Source organism: Ursus americanus, chromosome 7, assembly GCF_024610735.1.
Source record: "Ursus americanus isolate L20-20 chromosome 7, mUrsAme1.1.p, whole genome shotgun sequence".
Classification (NCBI taxonomy): Eukaryota; Metazoa; Chordata; class Mammalia; order Carnivora; family Ursidae; genus Ursus; species Ursus americanus.
The window spans coordinates 77,682,771-77,698,616 of NC_142133.1; the positions used below are offsets into that span (position 1 = coordinate 77,682,771).

Below are 15,846 nucleotides of genomic sequence, written 5' to 3' on the forward strand. Positions count from 1 at the left end.
AGAATGTTCTCATTTATATTTTCTCTGCTTTGAAAGGAAAATTTCATTTCCAAGGAGGAAATGTTAGGACAGCTTATCTGGAACAAATAGAATTACTGACTATTTTTAATTCTTTAAAAAAACTGCTCATATGCATTTTCTAATTTTGTCTCCAGTAAAATGGAATAGTTTAAAAAAAAAAATCAGTCTTGATGCTACTTCAGTGACAGCCGAGCTCCAGACCAGGCAGACTTGGGAAAATTAAAGCCACTGTCTGCTGTCCCCCTCTGCAAAAGGGACAGAGCTGGCAAGCCCGTGCTCAGGCTGCCGTAGAATGTTCTGGAAACAGTCAAGGGCATGAGGTATCCTAACACCCTTGTGGGCTTCATAGGTGTCTGACTGGCTCCTGCCACCTCCTGCTGTCCCAGCTGCTCCTTCCTCCCCTTTCCCTTACTTAGGTCTGAAATGAAACACTAAACATTAAATCCTGCCTGCTACTTGTTTCTTTATGACCGGCCTCACAGGCCCTCTGTGAACTTGCACATGGCTGCTAAGAGACTACACGGAATGAAGCTTTGCCCCCATCCAGGCCGCTCCTGGGAGTTCTCCCTGAACGGTCCCCGTTCCACCCTCCCCACAGCACCTGATGCCTCTTCTTAAAATGTTTTCTTTAAATTCAATTTAGTTAACATATAGAATGTATTATTAGTTTCAGGGGTAGAATTTAGTGACTCACCCATTGCATACAACACCAAGGGCTCATTCCAACACGTGCCCTCCTAATGCCCATCCCCCAGTTACCCCATCCCCTCACCTCCTCTCCAGCAACCCTCAGCTTGTTCCCTAGAGTTAAGAGTCTCTTATGGTTTACCTCCCTGTGTTTACCTTATTTTTCCCTTCCTTCCCCACTACATTCATCTGTTTTGTTTCTTAAATCCCACATAGGAGTGAAATCTTATGGCATTTGTCCTTCTCTGACTGAACCTGATGGCCTTTTGTGGCATGCTCTCTGCCCCACCTTCCCAGTGTCCTCTCCTGGGACCACTCACGCCTTGCACTTTAGGGTCCAGCGATGCCCGACTAAACTCACTTCTAACTCCCCCAGAGAGACCCCATGTCTCCCCTCTAGTGCAGACACGGCTCCCTCTCCTGTCTGCCTCGGTCCCTTGGCAAATCCTTATTGATTCTCCGCTCCCCGCCCAAGATAGTATCTTCATTTATAAAATGGGGATAATGTTATTGCCTTGCGGGGTTTTATTGAGAATTAAGTAAGAAACCAGACAGGACAGTTTCCTCTCCGGTGCGTGTTGCATGGATGACAGATGTGGCTTGAACACTGACCCCTCCAGGTGACCAGCCAGACCTGGGACAGCCAGAGCCTGGGGTCAGGAGCCTTATCCATTTACCCCAGTGTCTAAAGTAAGTATCATTTCCTATTATGTGAAAAGGTTAGAGGAAGTACTGACCTATCAAAAGTGCCTAGCACATTGCCTGGCATGCAGTAGGTGCTCAGTAAGTGCAAACTCTCCTTCCCTACATGATTTCTATGCGCAACCGTACTGCCCTTCCTGCTAGCGCTTCACTGTTCTGAGGTTTTGTGCACGTGCATCTCCGTCCCCAGACTGTGAGTCTTGACCATGGGGACAGAGTTTATTCATCTCTATGACTGGGACATCAGCACTCAGTGTCTGCTGCACAGAACTGAGTCTGGAAATTGCTTGAACATTAAGAAAATGAAGACACGCACAGTTAACTGTGCCGCTAGCAAATGTGTGATCCCAGGAGAATCATTATTTCTGTGGTGTCAGCAATAATTTTGCAGATTACAGAAGGGAAATGGAGATACAAGTAGACCCGGAAGCAAAGGCTTCTAGAACTTTCCATGTCCCGCTCTGGGATGAAACCTGAAAACATCAGGAGAATAGAGAACCAATAGTGTCGGCCAAAATGAACCACGCGGGAGAGCTGCCTGCAGGGCTCCTGGAGACGAGCCCCGTGCCCTGCGGCCTACCTGGTAGCGGGGGTGGAAGCCCATGTATTGGTGGCACTGCTCGCAGTGGTGGTACGTGTTGTACGCCGCGTACTTGGACAGCCTCATGCGCGCCGTCTGACGCCGCACGTAGAGCTCCTCGGGCTTCCGGGACATCCCCCTGTCTGCAGGAAACGCCAGCATCACAGAGCAGAAGGCAGAACACGCAGGCCCTCCGCTGCCTGTTCACATCGCAATGGACTGAGATGCTGTCACAGGATTTCGTGTGACTGCGCCTGCCTGGGCACCTGCCTGGGCCCCGGGGTGACTCAGCTGGTCAGAAACAGCAGAGACTGAGCGGGAGAAACTAACAGACTGTGTTCACAAGGGGCCTTACTAAACGGACCGACAAACATAAACACAGATTCACGGATTCACTCCAGGACGACGCAAATGGACTGCCAACTTCATACGCATGTGTCGTATTGCAGAGGAATCGCCTCTGGTTTGCCAAATGACTTAGCAAGATTAAGATTTTAACCCTAAACCTGGGTTAGAGACCAGTCTGTGCAAAGGAATGGTCAGTGAAAATGCTTCAGATAGAAGACAGAATTCGTGGTTTGACAGTGAGTCTGGTGAGTATCCTTCCCTTTCCACTCATCCAACTTTCCCAGTCTGTGCTTAAAATCACACTAGCCCACTCATCTCCGACGTCTCCTGCTGGTGACCCTGATGCCCTGCGGGGTCCTAATACCTTGAAAGTCCGTGGTCCCTGAAGGAGAAGGGGAAACAAGACACTGAGGGTAGAGAGGGAAATATGTGCCTTTCATTCGTACATTAACGTCCGTGTCTCATACCCCCTACTAGCCAGAACCTTGAAGATATTCTGGCCACGACACACCCCAGGGGCACGCTCATCCCTGTCCGCACGCATGAAGCCGCCAGCTTGACTTCTCAGGAAGAGCCCTTCCTGTCCACTGAGGAAGGAGCCTCAGTTCTCTCCCAGGCACCGCTGGTTCTTTCCCACCACCAGACAACTGAGCTCATCGTCAGCACAGTGCGGCGCAGCCCTCTAAGAGGCTCTTCCTACATACTCTGGAGGAAGGTGGCGCAAGATGTTTCTAAGGCTGACCTTCGCTCTTTATGCTCTGAAGATGGGAATAAATCAGACTGGCGTCTTCGTACTTCGGGTCATGAATAATGTAGTCGAAAGGCAACTTTTTGAACAGCTCCAGGTCTGGCCAGGGGTCGCTGAGCTGGAGGTAATGCCAATCTGATTCCTCTCTGAGACCTGTAAGATCGGTAGAAACACAGACAGGTGACAAACTAGGAAGTGAGAATGACTGATTTTTAAATGTGTACAAGGGCGATGCTTGCGGTAGAACGGTCGCTGAGTCCACGGGTTACCAGAGAATGCTACTGTGTCTCGAAGGCTCCTGGAACATATCACATCTTCAGGATTGTTCTAAAGAAGCAAGAGGTGCCTTCAGGTCTACCTCTTATCTATGGCCTGTGCCATGTTCCCTGTGGGGGGGGGGGTTTGCATTTCTGGTTCCCACGCGGACTTCCAATATACCTACTGCTTGCTCTGTGCTTCCCCCCGGTCCCACCCCCCTATATGTAGCACACTGGTTCCCACCGCCAATGGAACCTAACATAGTTCTCATTCTTGTCTGACACCTAAACCTACGCAGCCAATAAGGCCAACTCCTATCACTAAACCTCTAGAAAGCCTAAGTGTTCAAGCCCGTTGGTTTCTCCCTTTTGAATGCCAACACCACTCATGGCCGAAATTCTGTCTTACATCTTACATCATAACTGGTGTTATATTTATGATGCTCACTCAATGCTTGTTGGCTAAGAAAGTAAAAAAAGCTAGACGGTCCAACTCAAATTACATAACATACTGATTTTTATATCCATGGTATGTGCTCAGTGCTTCATATCACATTAGTCTTCACGACACCCCATAAAATAGCAATTATCCATGCTTTACCAAAGAGCAAACCAAGGCAATAAGAGAGTTTCTGAGAAATTGGGCTTTGAAGTTTAACAAACTGGGTTCAAATCCTGTCTTTGTTATTGGGATAGCCAAGAAAGTGAGGACACAGAAACTCAGCAGGTCTGCTGATTTTCATCTGAAATTCAGTTCCAAACTGTGAGGGGGGAGGTGTGAACACTCAGAGCTTGGACAAAGAGCCTCCCTCCTCTATCCTTCAAAGGAAAGACTAAGGGATGGAGGGGCTTCCTTGGTTCCGAATTTTCTCCAAGTCAAAACTCAAACACAGTCAAGACCATCTAAAGAAGTGTTTGCAAATGGCAGGACTTTCTTCTCTTTTAAGGCTGAATGATATCCCATTGTGCGCACAGACCACGCTTTTCTTTATCCATCCATCTGCGGATGGACATTTATCCATCAACGGACAACATACCGTTATTTGTGCATCTTGCCTACGGTGAATAACACTGCAATGAACATGGGAACTACGAACATACCAATTAGCTGGATCGTAGTGGTGATTTCACAATGTATGACACATATATCAGATCAAGTTGTACACTTTACATGTATACAATAAAAATTTTTAAAAACAAGTGCTATTTGGATGCCAGTGCAATGTACTGGTTCCCTTTCTTTGCAACACAGGACCCCTCACACAAATTTTAATTCCAAAGCAACAGGTTCAGTAACCAGACCAAGTAGATGAGCCACTGGAAGAACGTATGAGGCGGTTGTGGAGCACAAAACAGATGTTCAGAGAGAGTCGTACCTCAGTCAGGGCGAGTTCTGTTCCCTGAATGAGGAATGGCTTTTCCCCACATACACGTCCATTTTGCCCTAAGATACAGACCTACGCGCTCAGCTGCCTGAGTGGGAACCTCCCCGGCTAGCCAGCCCTGCTTTCTAGAAGCGGCCATCAAATCCGGTTTTGCTCTGCCGTCTCCCAGCCGGGCCCCTGACCATGTTCCTGATCAGGAAATAAGCAATTATTCTCATTGGGATGTGCAGAAAGTTAAATATGGCAATTTATGTAAAGTATCCAGCACAGTGCTGGACGCTTGGAAGACGCGCAGTAAACCGCGGTTATTTTTAGTGGAGTAATTGTATCTCCACGAAGGCCTCCCAGGCGCTCTTCTGATATTGAGCAAAACGACGGCAAACAAGGAAGAGAGAAACACAGCCCTCAAGGCCCCTGGGATGAGTGGGATCACTGATCTGAGAATTCCACTAGAGGGCAAAAGACACAAAGTCATCGGGGAAACGGATTAAAGAGGATTCCACGCCCACGTGTCACCAACGCATAACTCACGGAGATTGATCTCTTCTTCATCATAAACGTCCACTTCCGTCAGTCGGATGAGCATTCTGGACAAAATACTGAGGAACTGCAGGTAGGCACCTGTCTTCCCAATCTGTGAAGACATTAAAATCGGAGTCAACACTCTGTCTATGTGCGAGCACTGGCTGGAGCACCAGACCTGCTTCCTGTCCTATCTCTTGCAAATACCCCACCTCATTAAAGCAAGAGCCGGCCAGGGAGGGGGGGGGGGTGCAGAGCCATGTGATGGGACATGTGACGTAAAGAAGCATGGCAGACCACAGAGGGGCTCCCGTGAGCAGCAGGGCCGCCTGCTTATAAATCATGGCACTGCATCTCGACTTTCATGTTTTGTATTTTTTTTTAAATTTTATTTATTTATTTGCCAGAGAGAGAGGGAGGGAGAGGGAAAGAACAAGCAGGGAGAGCAAGAGGCAGAGGGAACGGGAGAAGCAGGCTCCCCGCTGAGCAAGGAGCATAATGTGGGACTTGATCCCAACACCCCAGGGTCATGACCTGAGTCGAAGGCAGACACCTAACCACATTTTCCAAGCTGTCAGAAACAGGACTTTAATCACAAATTGAAGAAAGCTTGCCTCAAAAAAATGAACTGCCCATATAAAGCATAATAATGTCTCAAAAGAACCTTGTACAGGGGCTCCTGGATGGCTCATTCGGTGAAGCGTCCAACTCTGGATTTCGGTTTAGGTCATAATCTCAGGGTCAAGAGATCAAGGTCCACATCAGGCCCTGTGCTGGGCATGAAGCCTGCTTGAGATGTGCTCTCCACCTCTCCCTCTGCCCCTCCCTATCACATGCTCTCTCTTTCTCACTCTCTCTCTCAAAAAAAAAAAAAAAGAAAAAAAAGAATCTTGCATAATTTGATTGCTATTGCCCATTTAACACCTGTGACCAAAGTGAACTAAGACTCATGGTGTCCTAGCCTATAATATACTATTTTTTTTTATATATCAAATGGGTGAAAGTTTTTACAGTAACATCCCATAACATGACAGTATGGAGAAACCAGGATCCCCTTTTTCAACTTTATAAAAGGTAACATATGCTCCCTCAAACATTCAAGAAACAGTGACAATGAAGACGAGTGTTTACAAAGCCCACGTCCTCTTCAGTGGCAATCCCGCCAGGGATTTTTTGGTTTTTCACACACAGACACGTATACATACACACTGATACTTATTTTCCTAATTGATGTTACACCGTGTATATATTACTCTGTAACTTGATTGTTTCAATTTCAATTTTTTCAATTTAAAACCTTCGAGAACTTTCAACGTCGGTATAGAGATCTCTCTCCAACTTCCTATGGCTGAACTGTGTGATACGCTTGTGCCCAAATTTATTCAACCAGCCTCGACCAATGGAACTTCAGATGCTTCCAGTTTGGTTTCTTAGTATCATAAACACTTCTAAAATGAGCATTCTTATACCTATTTTTGCAGGTTTGTATTTCTTAGAGCAGACTTAACGAAATGAACAGGCTGAGTCCGAAGGCGGCACACCTTGAAATGGGGCAGGACGGTACTGATGGGCGTGAAGACAGAAGTCACTAACCCCACATGCTCTCTGTGGTCAGGCTGTACTCCAGGTGCCCTGCGGTTATTCTCTCATTTAACGCTCACGTCTCTGACTCAAGTGCGACTCTTTTCCTCATTCTCAGAGAGGACACTGAGGCACGGGGAAGGCTGGACCCTGCCCAGGGTGCCAGGTGTTGTCTGAGGCAGAATTCGTGCCCACTCCAGAGCCCACCTCCCACCTCTGCACTGTTCTGACAAAGCCCCTTCCAAGATGTGACACGGTCATCATCACAGGGTCCCAACACTTGGCAGATGTCTGCCATTTGGACAACCGCAACGGTCTTCCGGTGTTAGGAAAACAGAGCGCAGTGAGAGGTTGGGATAGGGACAGGCCTCCTGCCTCCCCCTTACGTTTCACCAAAACCTTCCAGTGCAGAACCCAGGGCGGGCGGGGCGGGGTCTATCTGGCACAGACTGACCATGGGGACCAAATGAACTAATGTGGGCAGAGCAGAGTTAGGGTCTGAAGGAGAAGCACCCACAGAGACACTCTCCACCCCCACATCACCCAGGCAAGAACCTGAGGTCCGAGCCTGGAAGTCAGCCAGCCGTGGGCAGCAAGCAGGTCCCGACCTCTGACCCCCGGTGTGAACACGAGAAACCCACGCAGCCAGGCCCCACCGGGGCAGCACCCACCTGCGGGGGCCCGCTGAGCAACAGCCTGCGCGGGTGGAAGCTGTCCACGCGGCCCTCGGCGCGGTTGCCGTAGTCCATGTGGCTGGGCCGTGGCACCGTCCACTGCCGGTAGTAGAGGGACTGCTCCGTGGACGTCATCGTCTTGCTGAGCAGGGGGCGGAAGGAGCTGGCCCACATGACCGAGTGCGAGGGCAGGAGCGAGGCGGCCTTGGGCAGGCCGCTGCTGTCGGTGGCCGTGACCATGTCGTACACCAGCTTGGGCAGGAAGACGATGGGGGGCTGCCGGCAGGCCTTGGTCATGGAGCACTGGGAGGCCTGCAGGACAAGCGTGCCGGCCGCGGGGGCCACGGACGAGGAGGAGGAGCCCGAGGAGGACAGCTGGGAGGACGACGGGGTGACCGACACCTGGACGCTCCTCTGGCTGGCTCTTAGGCCAGAGTCCGGCTGGGGGGCCAGCCCAGGGCTGTGCCTGCTGATGACCGACGGTGGCCCCCGACTCGCTTGGGGCCTCTGTCTCTCCCCGGGGGCCCTGCCCTCCTCCAAGGGGCCGCAGGGCTGTGGCGATCTGGCCCTCTCCCCCTGCGAGGGTGCCCCGGGCTGAGCCGAGGACTCACCGCACAGCGCCGAGCCTGGGGAGGGTGCACCTGTCAGTCATGTCCCAGGAAGGACCCTCGCCAAACCACCCACCGTCCCTGTTCCACTGACACAAACTACCTGTCCTTGACAATCACTGGGAACTTTCATGAACGAAATCCCCCCTCTGGATAAACAGAAACCCTCTTGTCTTGTGACAAAGCCAAGGCTTGCTGAAGAGAGAGCCGGCATCACTTGGAGTGACTTCACCCCACAGCCACCCCAGCACCTTGCACACGGCCTCAACAGTCTCTCCGTTGCAACCCCCCGACCCAGTCTGTTCCACAACACCCTGCCTTCAGTGCTCAAGCTCCACGCATGCCCCCACGCAGGTCCCCCCCAGGAGCGCCTCTCCCTTCTGCCCCTCATGGAGCTCGCGTCTCGCCTCTGCACCCGTGCAGTGGCGGCTTCTAGTTCAAACCACCAGCGAGACTCGCAGGACTCTGTAGGCTTTAACCAAACACTAGAATTACCTAGCTTTTAGAAGGATCGGGAAAGGAAATGCAGCACACATCCCAACAGGGACTCTCTTCTGCCCCTCCCCCATGTGCACCACATTGAGACCTTGGTGAGCGGGGTCACACCGGGCAGCTCTCTTATAACATCCCAGCCATATGCACCAGGGCTTGCGGGCCAGCTCACGGCGGCCCTGCACACCTCAGGCCCCGCAGAAAGCAGGGCAGACAGGATACCGCATCGTTGTCTTAGCTCTGTCCTTTCCCAGGAGACGGTGTGGAGAGAAGACAGACCCAGGGAGGCCTGATAGTGATGTACTGCTCTCCTCAGGCCTTCCTGCCACCCTGCAGCACCTGGCTCAGCCTGCACCCGATGCACCCCGCTGTTCAGGCACCGTCCCCTCTGGATCCGACCTCCCCAGCAAGGGCCCTACCACTCAGCTCCACGGCCTGCATCTAGCACCCTTCCAGACGGCTCACGGAAGGAGACTGTCCCAGCACCGGCCAGTCCCCCTCCACTGAAGGCTCCTGCTGAGATACCTCGCCCTCGGGCAAGGCACTTGAACCGATGCGGAGCCGGAAGAGCAGATACGGGGAGGCTGTGAGGGGCCCGGGCACTGGCCTGGGACAAGGGGGACAGATGGGCCTAAAGGACATCAGACAGGCACGAGATTCCAAAAGTAGATCAAGGGAATCCTGATGTCTTCATCCGCTTCCCTGGGTTGTGAGGGCCAGCCTGGTAGGACCCCGAGGACAGACACCCACACCGACGTTTCTCTCCGTCCATCCCAGACCTCAACTGGTCTGTCCCCAGTTGAATCCAGGGGAATTGTCAGCCTATAAAGATGAGAATCAGCCTCACCCAGGTCCCCACCCTGACTTGGGTGGCTGTGGCCAAATCTCACCTCCCTGGGCCTCCATTCCCTCATCTCTGAAATGTATGGCAGCCAAGGCCATGAGAAGCATCTTGTCAGAGACCCTTAAAGATCTCAGGACCTTCTGAGGAGTCCTAAGAAAGTCACCTCACCTAATTGAAGAACTCCAGAAGGAGAGAGCCTGGCTCTTAACCTTGACATTCTACTCCTGAAGACACTGCATGGACTGGTTATGTTCCCAGAACCTTCTAGAAAGCAGTCCCACCAGGACTGGGGAAGAACAAAGCACCATTCCTCTCTATCCAGAATAGCACAGATTCATTCACCCGCCCATTTGCCAGCTCCCTATGTTGTCTGGGGCAGAGGACACCAGAAGCTACAGCACTTGGCCTTGCTGACTGAACCAAGCCAAGGCCTAGGTCTCCCTTGTGCCACACGGCTGCTGGCCGATGTGAAAGAGGCCCTGTTCTGACTCCCTCTGTGCACAACTGTGAGGGAGACCCCCTCGACCTGGCCCATTGTCACCCACGGGCCGCATGAGGAGGGGGCAGAAGACAGGAAACCAAATCCCCTGGGGTGCCCCGACCTCCACAGCCAGGTGCCCACCCACACGGAGCTGCAGTCCACGAGACCACTCCCTGTGCCCAAGCGCCACACGCGCCTCTGAAGCCTGAGCCTCCTCCCGCCTGAGTTATCTTCTCCTCTGGCCAGCTGCTCTCTGAAACCTGCAGGGACCGCACCTTACCCCTAAATCTGCCCCACCTGAGGCAAAATTACCTCTTCATACACGTAACTGTCCCACTTCATGTGTGTGACTGTGCATAAACGGTAACGTGGCCCCTATCGCAGTATCACATGGCTGATGGGGAACCACGAACTCCCTGAGAGCGCGTCTGTGTCTAACCTGCCTTTCTGCCCTGACTCAGATACAAAGTGGGTTCTCGGTAATGGCTGCAACAGGAAGACAGGCGATACTGTTTCCTGTGGGCCAGTCCTAACTGCTCCCAGACACCAAGCATCCCTTAGGCAAAGACTGGGCATTTTACCCACATTTCTCTGCGGTCTGGGTCTGAGGCTCAGGAAACACCTACTGCCTTTTGTTGCTTTTCCCCCAGAGAAATCCGTGCCCGCTTCTCTCTGCCTTTAGACTCAACAAGAACACCTCATCCCAGCCCCTCTCCTCCCCGAGGGCACACTGATTCCTTAAACCAACAGCTGCATGGATAGCAGCAAGGGGACACCACCCAGCAAAGGCCACTGAGGCGGAGAGAGGAGTCCATGATCTTCTCCCAGGAACTCCGAGGTCCTGCCCAAACCCCTCACGTCCCAGACCCCAATCCAGAAACACAATTACTCCCTAAGAAAGTTCAGTTCTTCAAAGATTCCCTTCTCTTTTCAGTTCTAGGAGAAAATAAAGATCTCTTTTTCAATTCTCTGAAATCTCAAAAGAAACATCGGATGTGCACTCTTTCCCACCTGGAGACTTACTGGACGTTTTAGAGGAAAGGGGTGAAGACGCCGAATCGTGGGAGCGGGACCTCGCCCTCTTCACGGGGCTCCTCTTCTCCGAGGTGGAGCCTGTTTCAAGACACACACGCTGAAAATGCCTCATAATCATCACCTCGTATGTTCGCCCGGCACTTCAGAGTTTGCCAAGTGTGTTCACACCTAGCATCCATCCACGTACCCATGCATCCATCCACCCAGCCGCCATCCTGCACGCACCCGCCCCTGACAGAGCCCCGAGCAGACAGAAGGGGGTGCTCACGGCTCATGAGGACTACCCTTCATGAGCCGCAGCTACAGGTGTAAGGAGTCAGAGAGAGACCCAGGAGCCCGAGGGCCAGGCTCCCGTCCAGCACAGGGAGACAGCATTTCTGGAAGGAGTGACCTGACCTGAGCCCTGAAGGGCCAGCAGGGGTTTCCAGGTGAAGCACAGAGGAGGGGAAGCTCAAAGCCACAGGAAAGCCTCTGTGTGGCCCAGAGTGACAAGAGCACAGCCAGGGAAGCCTATGAGCTGAGTGTGACCAACAGCATGGGGTACAGTGTGAGAAGAAGGAACGGTGAGACTAGAGAGGTAGTAAGACGCCAGGAGTGCGGGTTCACCCCACGGGCAACAGGGGGATTGAGGCATCTTAAAGTCAGGGTCACGGTCAGTTCATGCAAGGTCACTCCGGCACCAGCAGAGTCTGTCCAGGGGGCCTTTAGTCTCTTACAGACGAGCAATCTGAGGCCAGTAAAGGAAGCACGACGTGTCCCAAGTCACACAGCCAGCAGACGCGGAGGGAAGAGAAACCGGGACTTCCGACCCTACACCACACCCCACAAATGCTTCACATGTTTGTATAAATAGCTTTGTCTTTTTTCTTGCTGCACCACTGACAACAGTCAGATGCTTGCATTGCTCTGATATGTGTGTCCTATTAAAATATCGTGTTGGATTTTCATATCTTTGAGTGAAACTGGCCTTTTCTCGTTAATCTCCATAATAAACCCATCCTGTTGATTCACACAGAGGAAATAAACGAGCAAAGCTTACACCGGGCGGTAATGCCACCAACAAGTCAAACAGAGCAGGAAACAGAGTCCTGAGAAATCACGATTTTCCTTCCTATTCTCTAAGAACTCTAGAGCTAGGAAGAACGCATCGGGATTTCCATTTTCTCATATCACCAAAAACGCGGGGTGGGGCGGGAAGCAAACTTTGCATGCAACAAGGGATGTGCCATTTCCTGCAAAGACGTATCTAGACAGCGCTCATCGGAGCTGCTGACCATGAGACAGGCTCCAGGGCCCCCACTGTCTGCAGAAGTGCCGGCTGCCCCCACGATGAGAAGGCAAGGCAGACCTGCCAGCCCTCACCTTCCGTCACCAGCTCCTCATCCTCGTTGTCCGTGCTGCTCAGCTTTTCCGCATCGCTCTCCAAGGGCTCGTGCCGGGCCCCCTTCTCCAAGGGAACCTCATTGCTCACAAAGTAAGCAGCCAGGCCCAGCTCCTGCTCCAGTGCTGTTCTCACCAAGCAGGAGGAGTTTATCAGACGCAGGTCGCAGTACCTCAGAGACCTGGAGGGAAAAAGAAGGTTTCTATTCAGTGTTCTCTGCAACAGAAGCACCACTCCCAGCGCCAGGGGAATGGTGATCGGGAGCAGCCCCCTGCTGCCTCTTTCGGGTCCTAGGACTTGTGCAAGCAGAAAAGCAGACTGCATCACGGTGAGCCCTTGGCAACCAGGTCGGTTTAAGAGTAAGTCTCTGGGGCACCTGCTGTGGATTCAGCCCTGTCCTGCATGTCATCGAAAGCGTTTCCAGGCCAGAAGAAGAGCAGGCTTGAACCCCAGCTCTGCCACTTCCTAGGGCCAGAAACTTCCACAAGCTGGGCAACCTCTTGCAGGCTCAGATTTTCATCCAAAAGATGAGAATTAATATTAATAGCCATCTAAGTGCACTGTTTGAGGACTATGTGCATTTAATATTTTAATTATTCAATCAGCACTTATAATGGGCCAGGACTGTGCTAGAAGCTAGGGATAGCACGACAATCACGTCACCTTTACCCAGCCAAGGATGCCGCGTGCAATAGCCCTTGTGTAAATGTGGGGTGGCCCAGGGGAAGGAACCCCGGCTTTGGAGTTGGGCAGCCTGGAATCCATGGTCCACCAGGCTTAATCTCTGTAAGTCCCGTTTCTTCACTGATCAAGGGGGACCACTGCAATATTACTTTCCCCCGGGGTTGTGGTGAGAGTAAAATGAAATACAGCACACGAGAAGAATCTAGTACAATGCCAGCACACGACAGGAACTCCGTAAATTTCAGCTCTTACTGTTTGTTATACGAGGAAAGATGTGCATGGCTCCGGCTCTTCTCCACGGTATTGAGTAAATCTTTAGGAGCTAACCTGTTGCCACCCATCCAGTCTTACTGGAGGCCTAGTGACCTTCAGTCCTGAGTGTCTACCTATCCGTGTGACTGCCTAGAGACCCCAGGAGCCACTGAGCAGGCTTGCAGCTGACGTCTCCATGGCTGTGGGCTCCAATGGAACACAGCCTTCGAGACAGTCAGCTGTGTGTGTGGAAACCGGCTCTTCCTAAGTGCCGTCAGCCACCTCCCCGCTTCCCAGAACACTGCCTACACCGGGAGGGCCCTGCAATCCCAGCAGTGAGACCCCAGGAGAAATGGAGCCTTGAGCCCCAAGAAGATCGGATACTTTCCTAAATGGAACAGCCATTCCCAACGCACATGGTGATCCTCACGGGAGAAACTGACCTCCACTCGCGGGGCCCAGCCACAGCCATCCCACCCTCCGTGAGCCCAAATGGGGCCTGAGAATTGGGAAAGGCTGCCTAGACCTCAGACACGTCTCACTGCCACAGGCTGGAAAACTGTCATGATAAATACGCAAATCTGCGACAACTCTGAATGTGAAGACTTCGCCTGCCATCGGGCACTAGAAGCCTGGCCTGACCACCAGAGCTGCAGGCACAGGCAGCTGGCTCTTCCACGACCCCCAGGGCCACAGCCCCCTCCCCTCACCTCGGTAAGGATTCCCCGTGAGGGTCCATCCCACTGAAGATCAAGATACACGGCAGGCCCTCCAGCTCCAGGTAGGTCTGAGGCCTCCACTCCGCGTCCTCAATTTTCTGCCACATCTGCGGATAATTAAAAAGCAGTAAGGTGGCGAGACTCCCTACTTTCGGACTAGCCCAGCTCTGACAGATCTACAGCGTCCTCCTCCAGACTGAAAGCACTCCATGAAAAGGACAGTTCTTCACACTACAGATAAACGCATCGTCTGCTTCACGGCTGGGTTCCCAGCCACACTGGCTGGCACATACTAGCCGTCCACGGAGTATCTACTGCCTGAGCCCCGGGAAGAAAGTGCAAAACCTCAATGGCTTCTAAGGTTTTTCTGTGCTTTCTTAACCCTGCCTCTCCCTCAAGGTTTCTGCCCAACTCTTCTCTCAGGATTCTTTGTAACCCTCCTGAGTTTTCTCTCACCTCTCCATGGGTTCAGTGAGAAGCTGGGGGCCAGGCACTGTGCTAGTCTGGGGGCGGGGCTGAGGGCTGGGGGGGGGGGGCGGTCCCTGCCCTCCACCGCCTGGGGAAAGAGCCAGAGGACAGGCAGGGAGCCCCACGCCAGCCCCTGGTGTGGAGGAGGCCCCAGTGGCAGGGACGGGCAGCTTCCCGAAAGAGGGAAAGACACAGAGCTGAATTCTACAGGCCGATAAGCTAATTACAGGAGGAAGAGAGAAACCATATGATAATTGTCTTTCTCTGCTTGACTTATTTCACTTAGCATTATCTCCTCCAGTCCCGTCCATGTTGCAGCAAATGTTGAGAAATCGTTCTTTTTGATGGCTGAATAATATTCCATTGTATATATGGACCACAACTTTTTTTTTTTTAATGATTTTTTATTATATTATGTTAGTCACCATACAGTACATCCCCGGTTTCCGATGTAAAGTTCGATGATTCATTAGTTGCGTATAACACCCAGTGCACCATGCAATACGTGCCCTCCTTACTACCCATCACCGGTCTATCCCATTCTGCCCCCTCCCCTCTGAGGCCCTCAGTTTGTTTCTCATAGTCCATAGTCTCTCATGTTTCATTCCCCCTTCTGATTATTCCCCCCTTTCTTTATCCCTTTCTTCCCCTACCGATCATCCTAGTTCTTATGTTCCATAGATGAGAGAAATCATATGATATTTGTCTTTCTCTGCTTGACTTATTTCACTTAGCATTATCTCTTCCCGTGCCGATGGACCACAACTTCTTAATCCAGTCATCTGCTGAAGGGCATCTCGGCTCCTTCCACGATTTAGCTATTGTGGACAATGCTGCTATGAACATTGGGGTGCATATGGCCCTTCTCTTCACTATGTCTGTATCTTTGGGATAAATACCCAGTACTGCAATTGCTGGATCATAGGGTAGCTCAATTTTTAACTTTTTAAGCATGGTGCACTGGGTGTATACTCAACTAATGAATCATGGAACTTTACAGCAAAAACTAGGGATGTACTGTATGATGCCTAACATAATATAATAAAAAAATTATTAAAAAAATAAAATAAGGGAGGAAGAGAAAAGCACTCCCAGGAAGAAGGAAAGGCATGCTGCAGCCCAGAAGTTTAAAAGAGCAAGACAGGGGGCACCTGGGTGGCTCAGTCGTTTAAGTGTCTGTCTTTGGCTCAGGTCATGCTCCCAGGGTCCTGCAATCGAGTCCCGCGTCAGGCTCCCTGCTCAGTGGGGAGTCTGCTTCTCCCTCTGCCCCTCCCCTTACTCATGCTCCCTCATTCTCTTTCTCTCTCTCTCTCTCAAATAAATAAAATCTTAAAGAAAAAAAAAGAGCAAGACAAGGCATTTTGGGGGGGGGGGACA

The 15,846-nt window shown here is 51.7% G+C and overlaps 1 protein-coding gene across 6 annotated transcripts in view; it reads right to left on the reverse strand.

Annotated features, from left to right (window-relative positions):
- GREB1 (growth regulating estrogen receptor binding 1) overlaps positions 1–15,846 on the reverse strand; it is a 129,625-nt gene that overhangs the window by 10,956 nt on the left and 102,823 nt on the right. For 5 of the 6 annotated variants that reach the window (XM_045776038.2, XM_045776036.2, XM_045776034.2 and 2 more), the window contains exons 19-25: positions 13,993–14,108; positions 12,328–12,527; positions 10,942–11,043; positions 7,503–8,131; positions 5,260–5,362; positions 3,081–3,239; positions 1,991–2,133 (exon numbers count right to left, since the gene is read on the reverse strand). In XM_045776038.2, coding sequence (XP_045631994.2) covers positions 1,991–2,133; positions 3,081–3,239; positions 5,260–5,362; positions 7,503–8,131; positions 10,942–11,043; positions 12,328–12,527; positions 13,993–14,108 — 1,452 coding nt within the window. The remainder of the gene's footprint in view (positions 1–1,990; positions 2,134–3,080; positions 3,240–5,259; positions 5,363–7,502; positions 8,132–10,941; positions 11,044–12,327; positions 12,528–13,992; positions 14,109–15,846) is intronic. The other variant, XM_045776035.2, reaches the window with a different exon arrangement.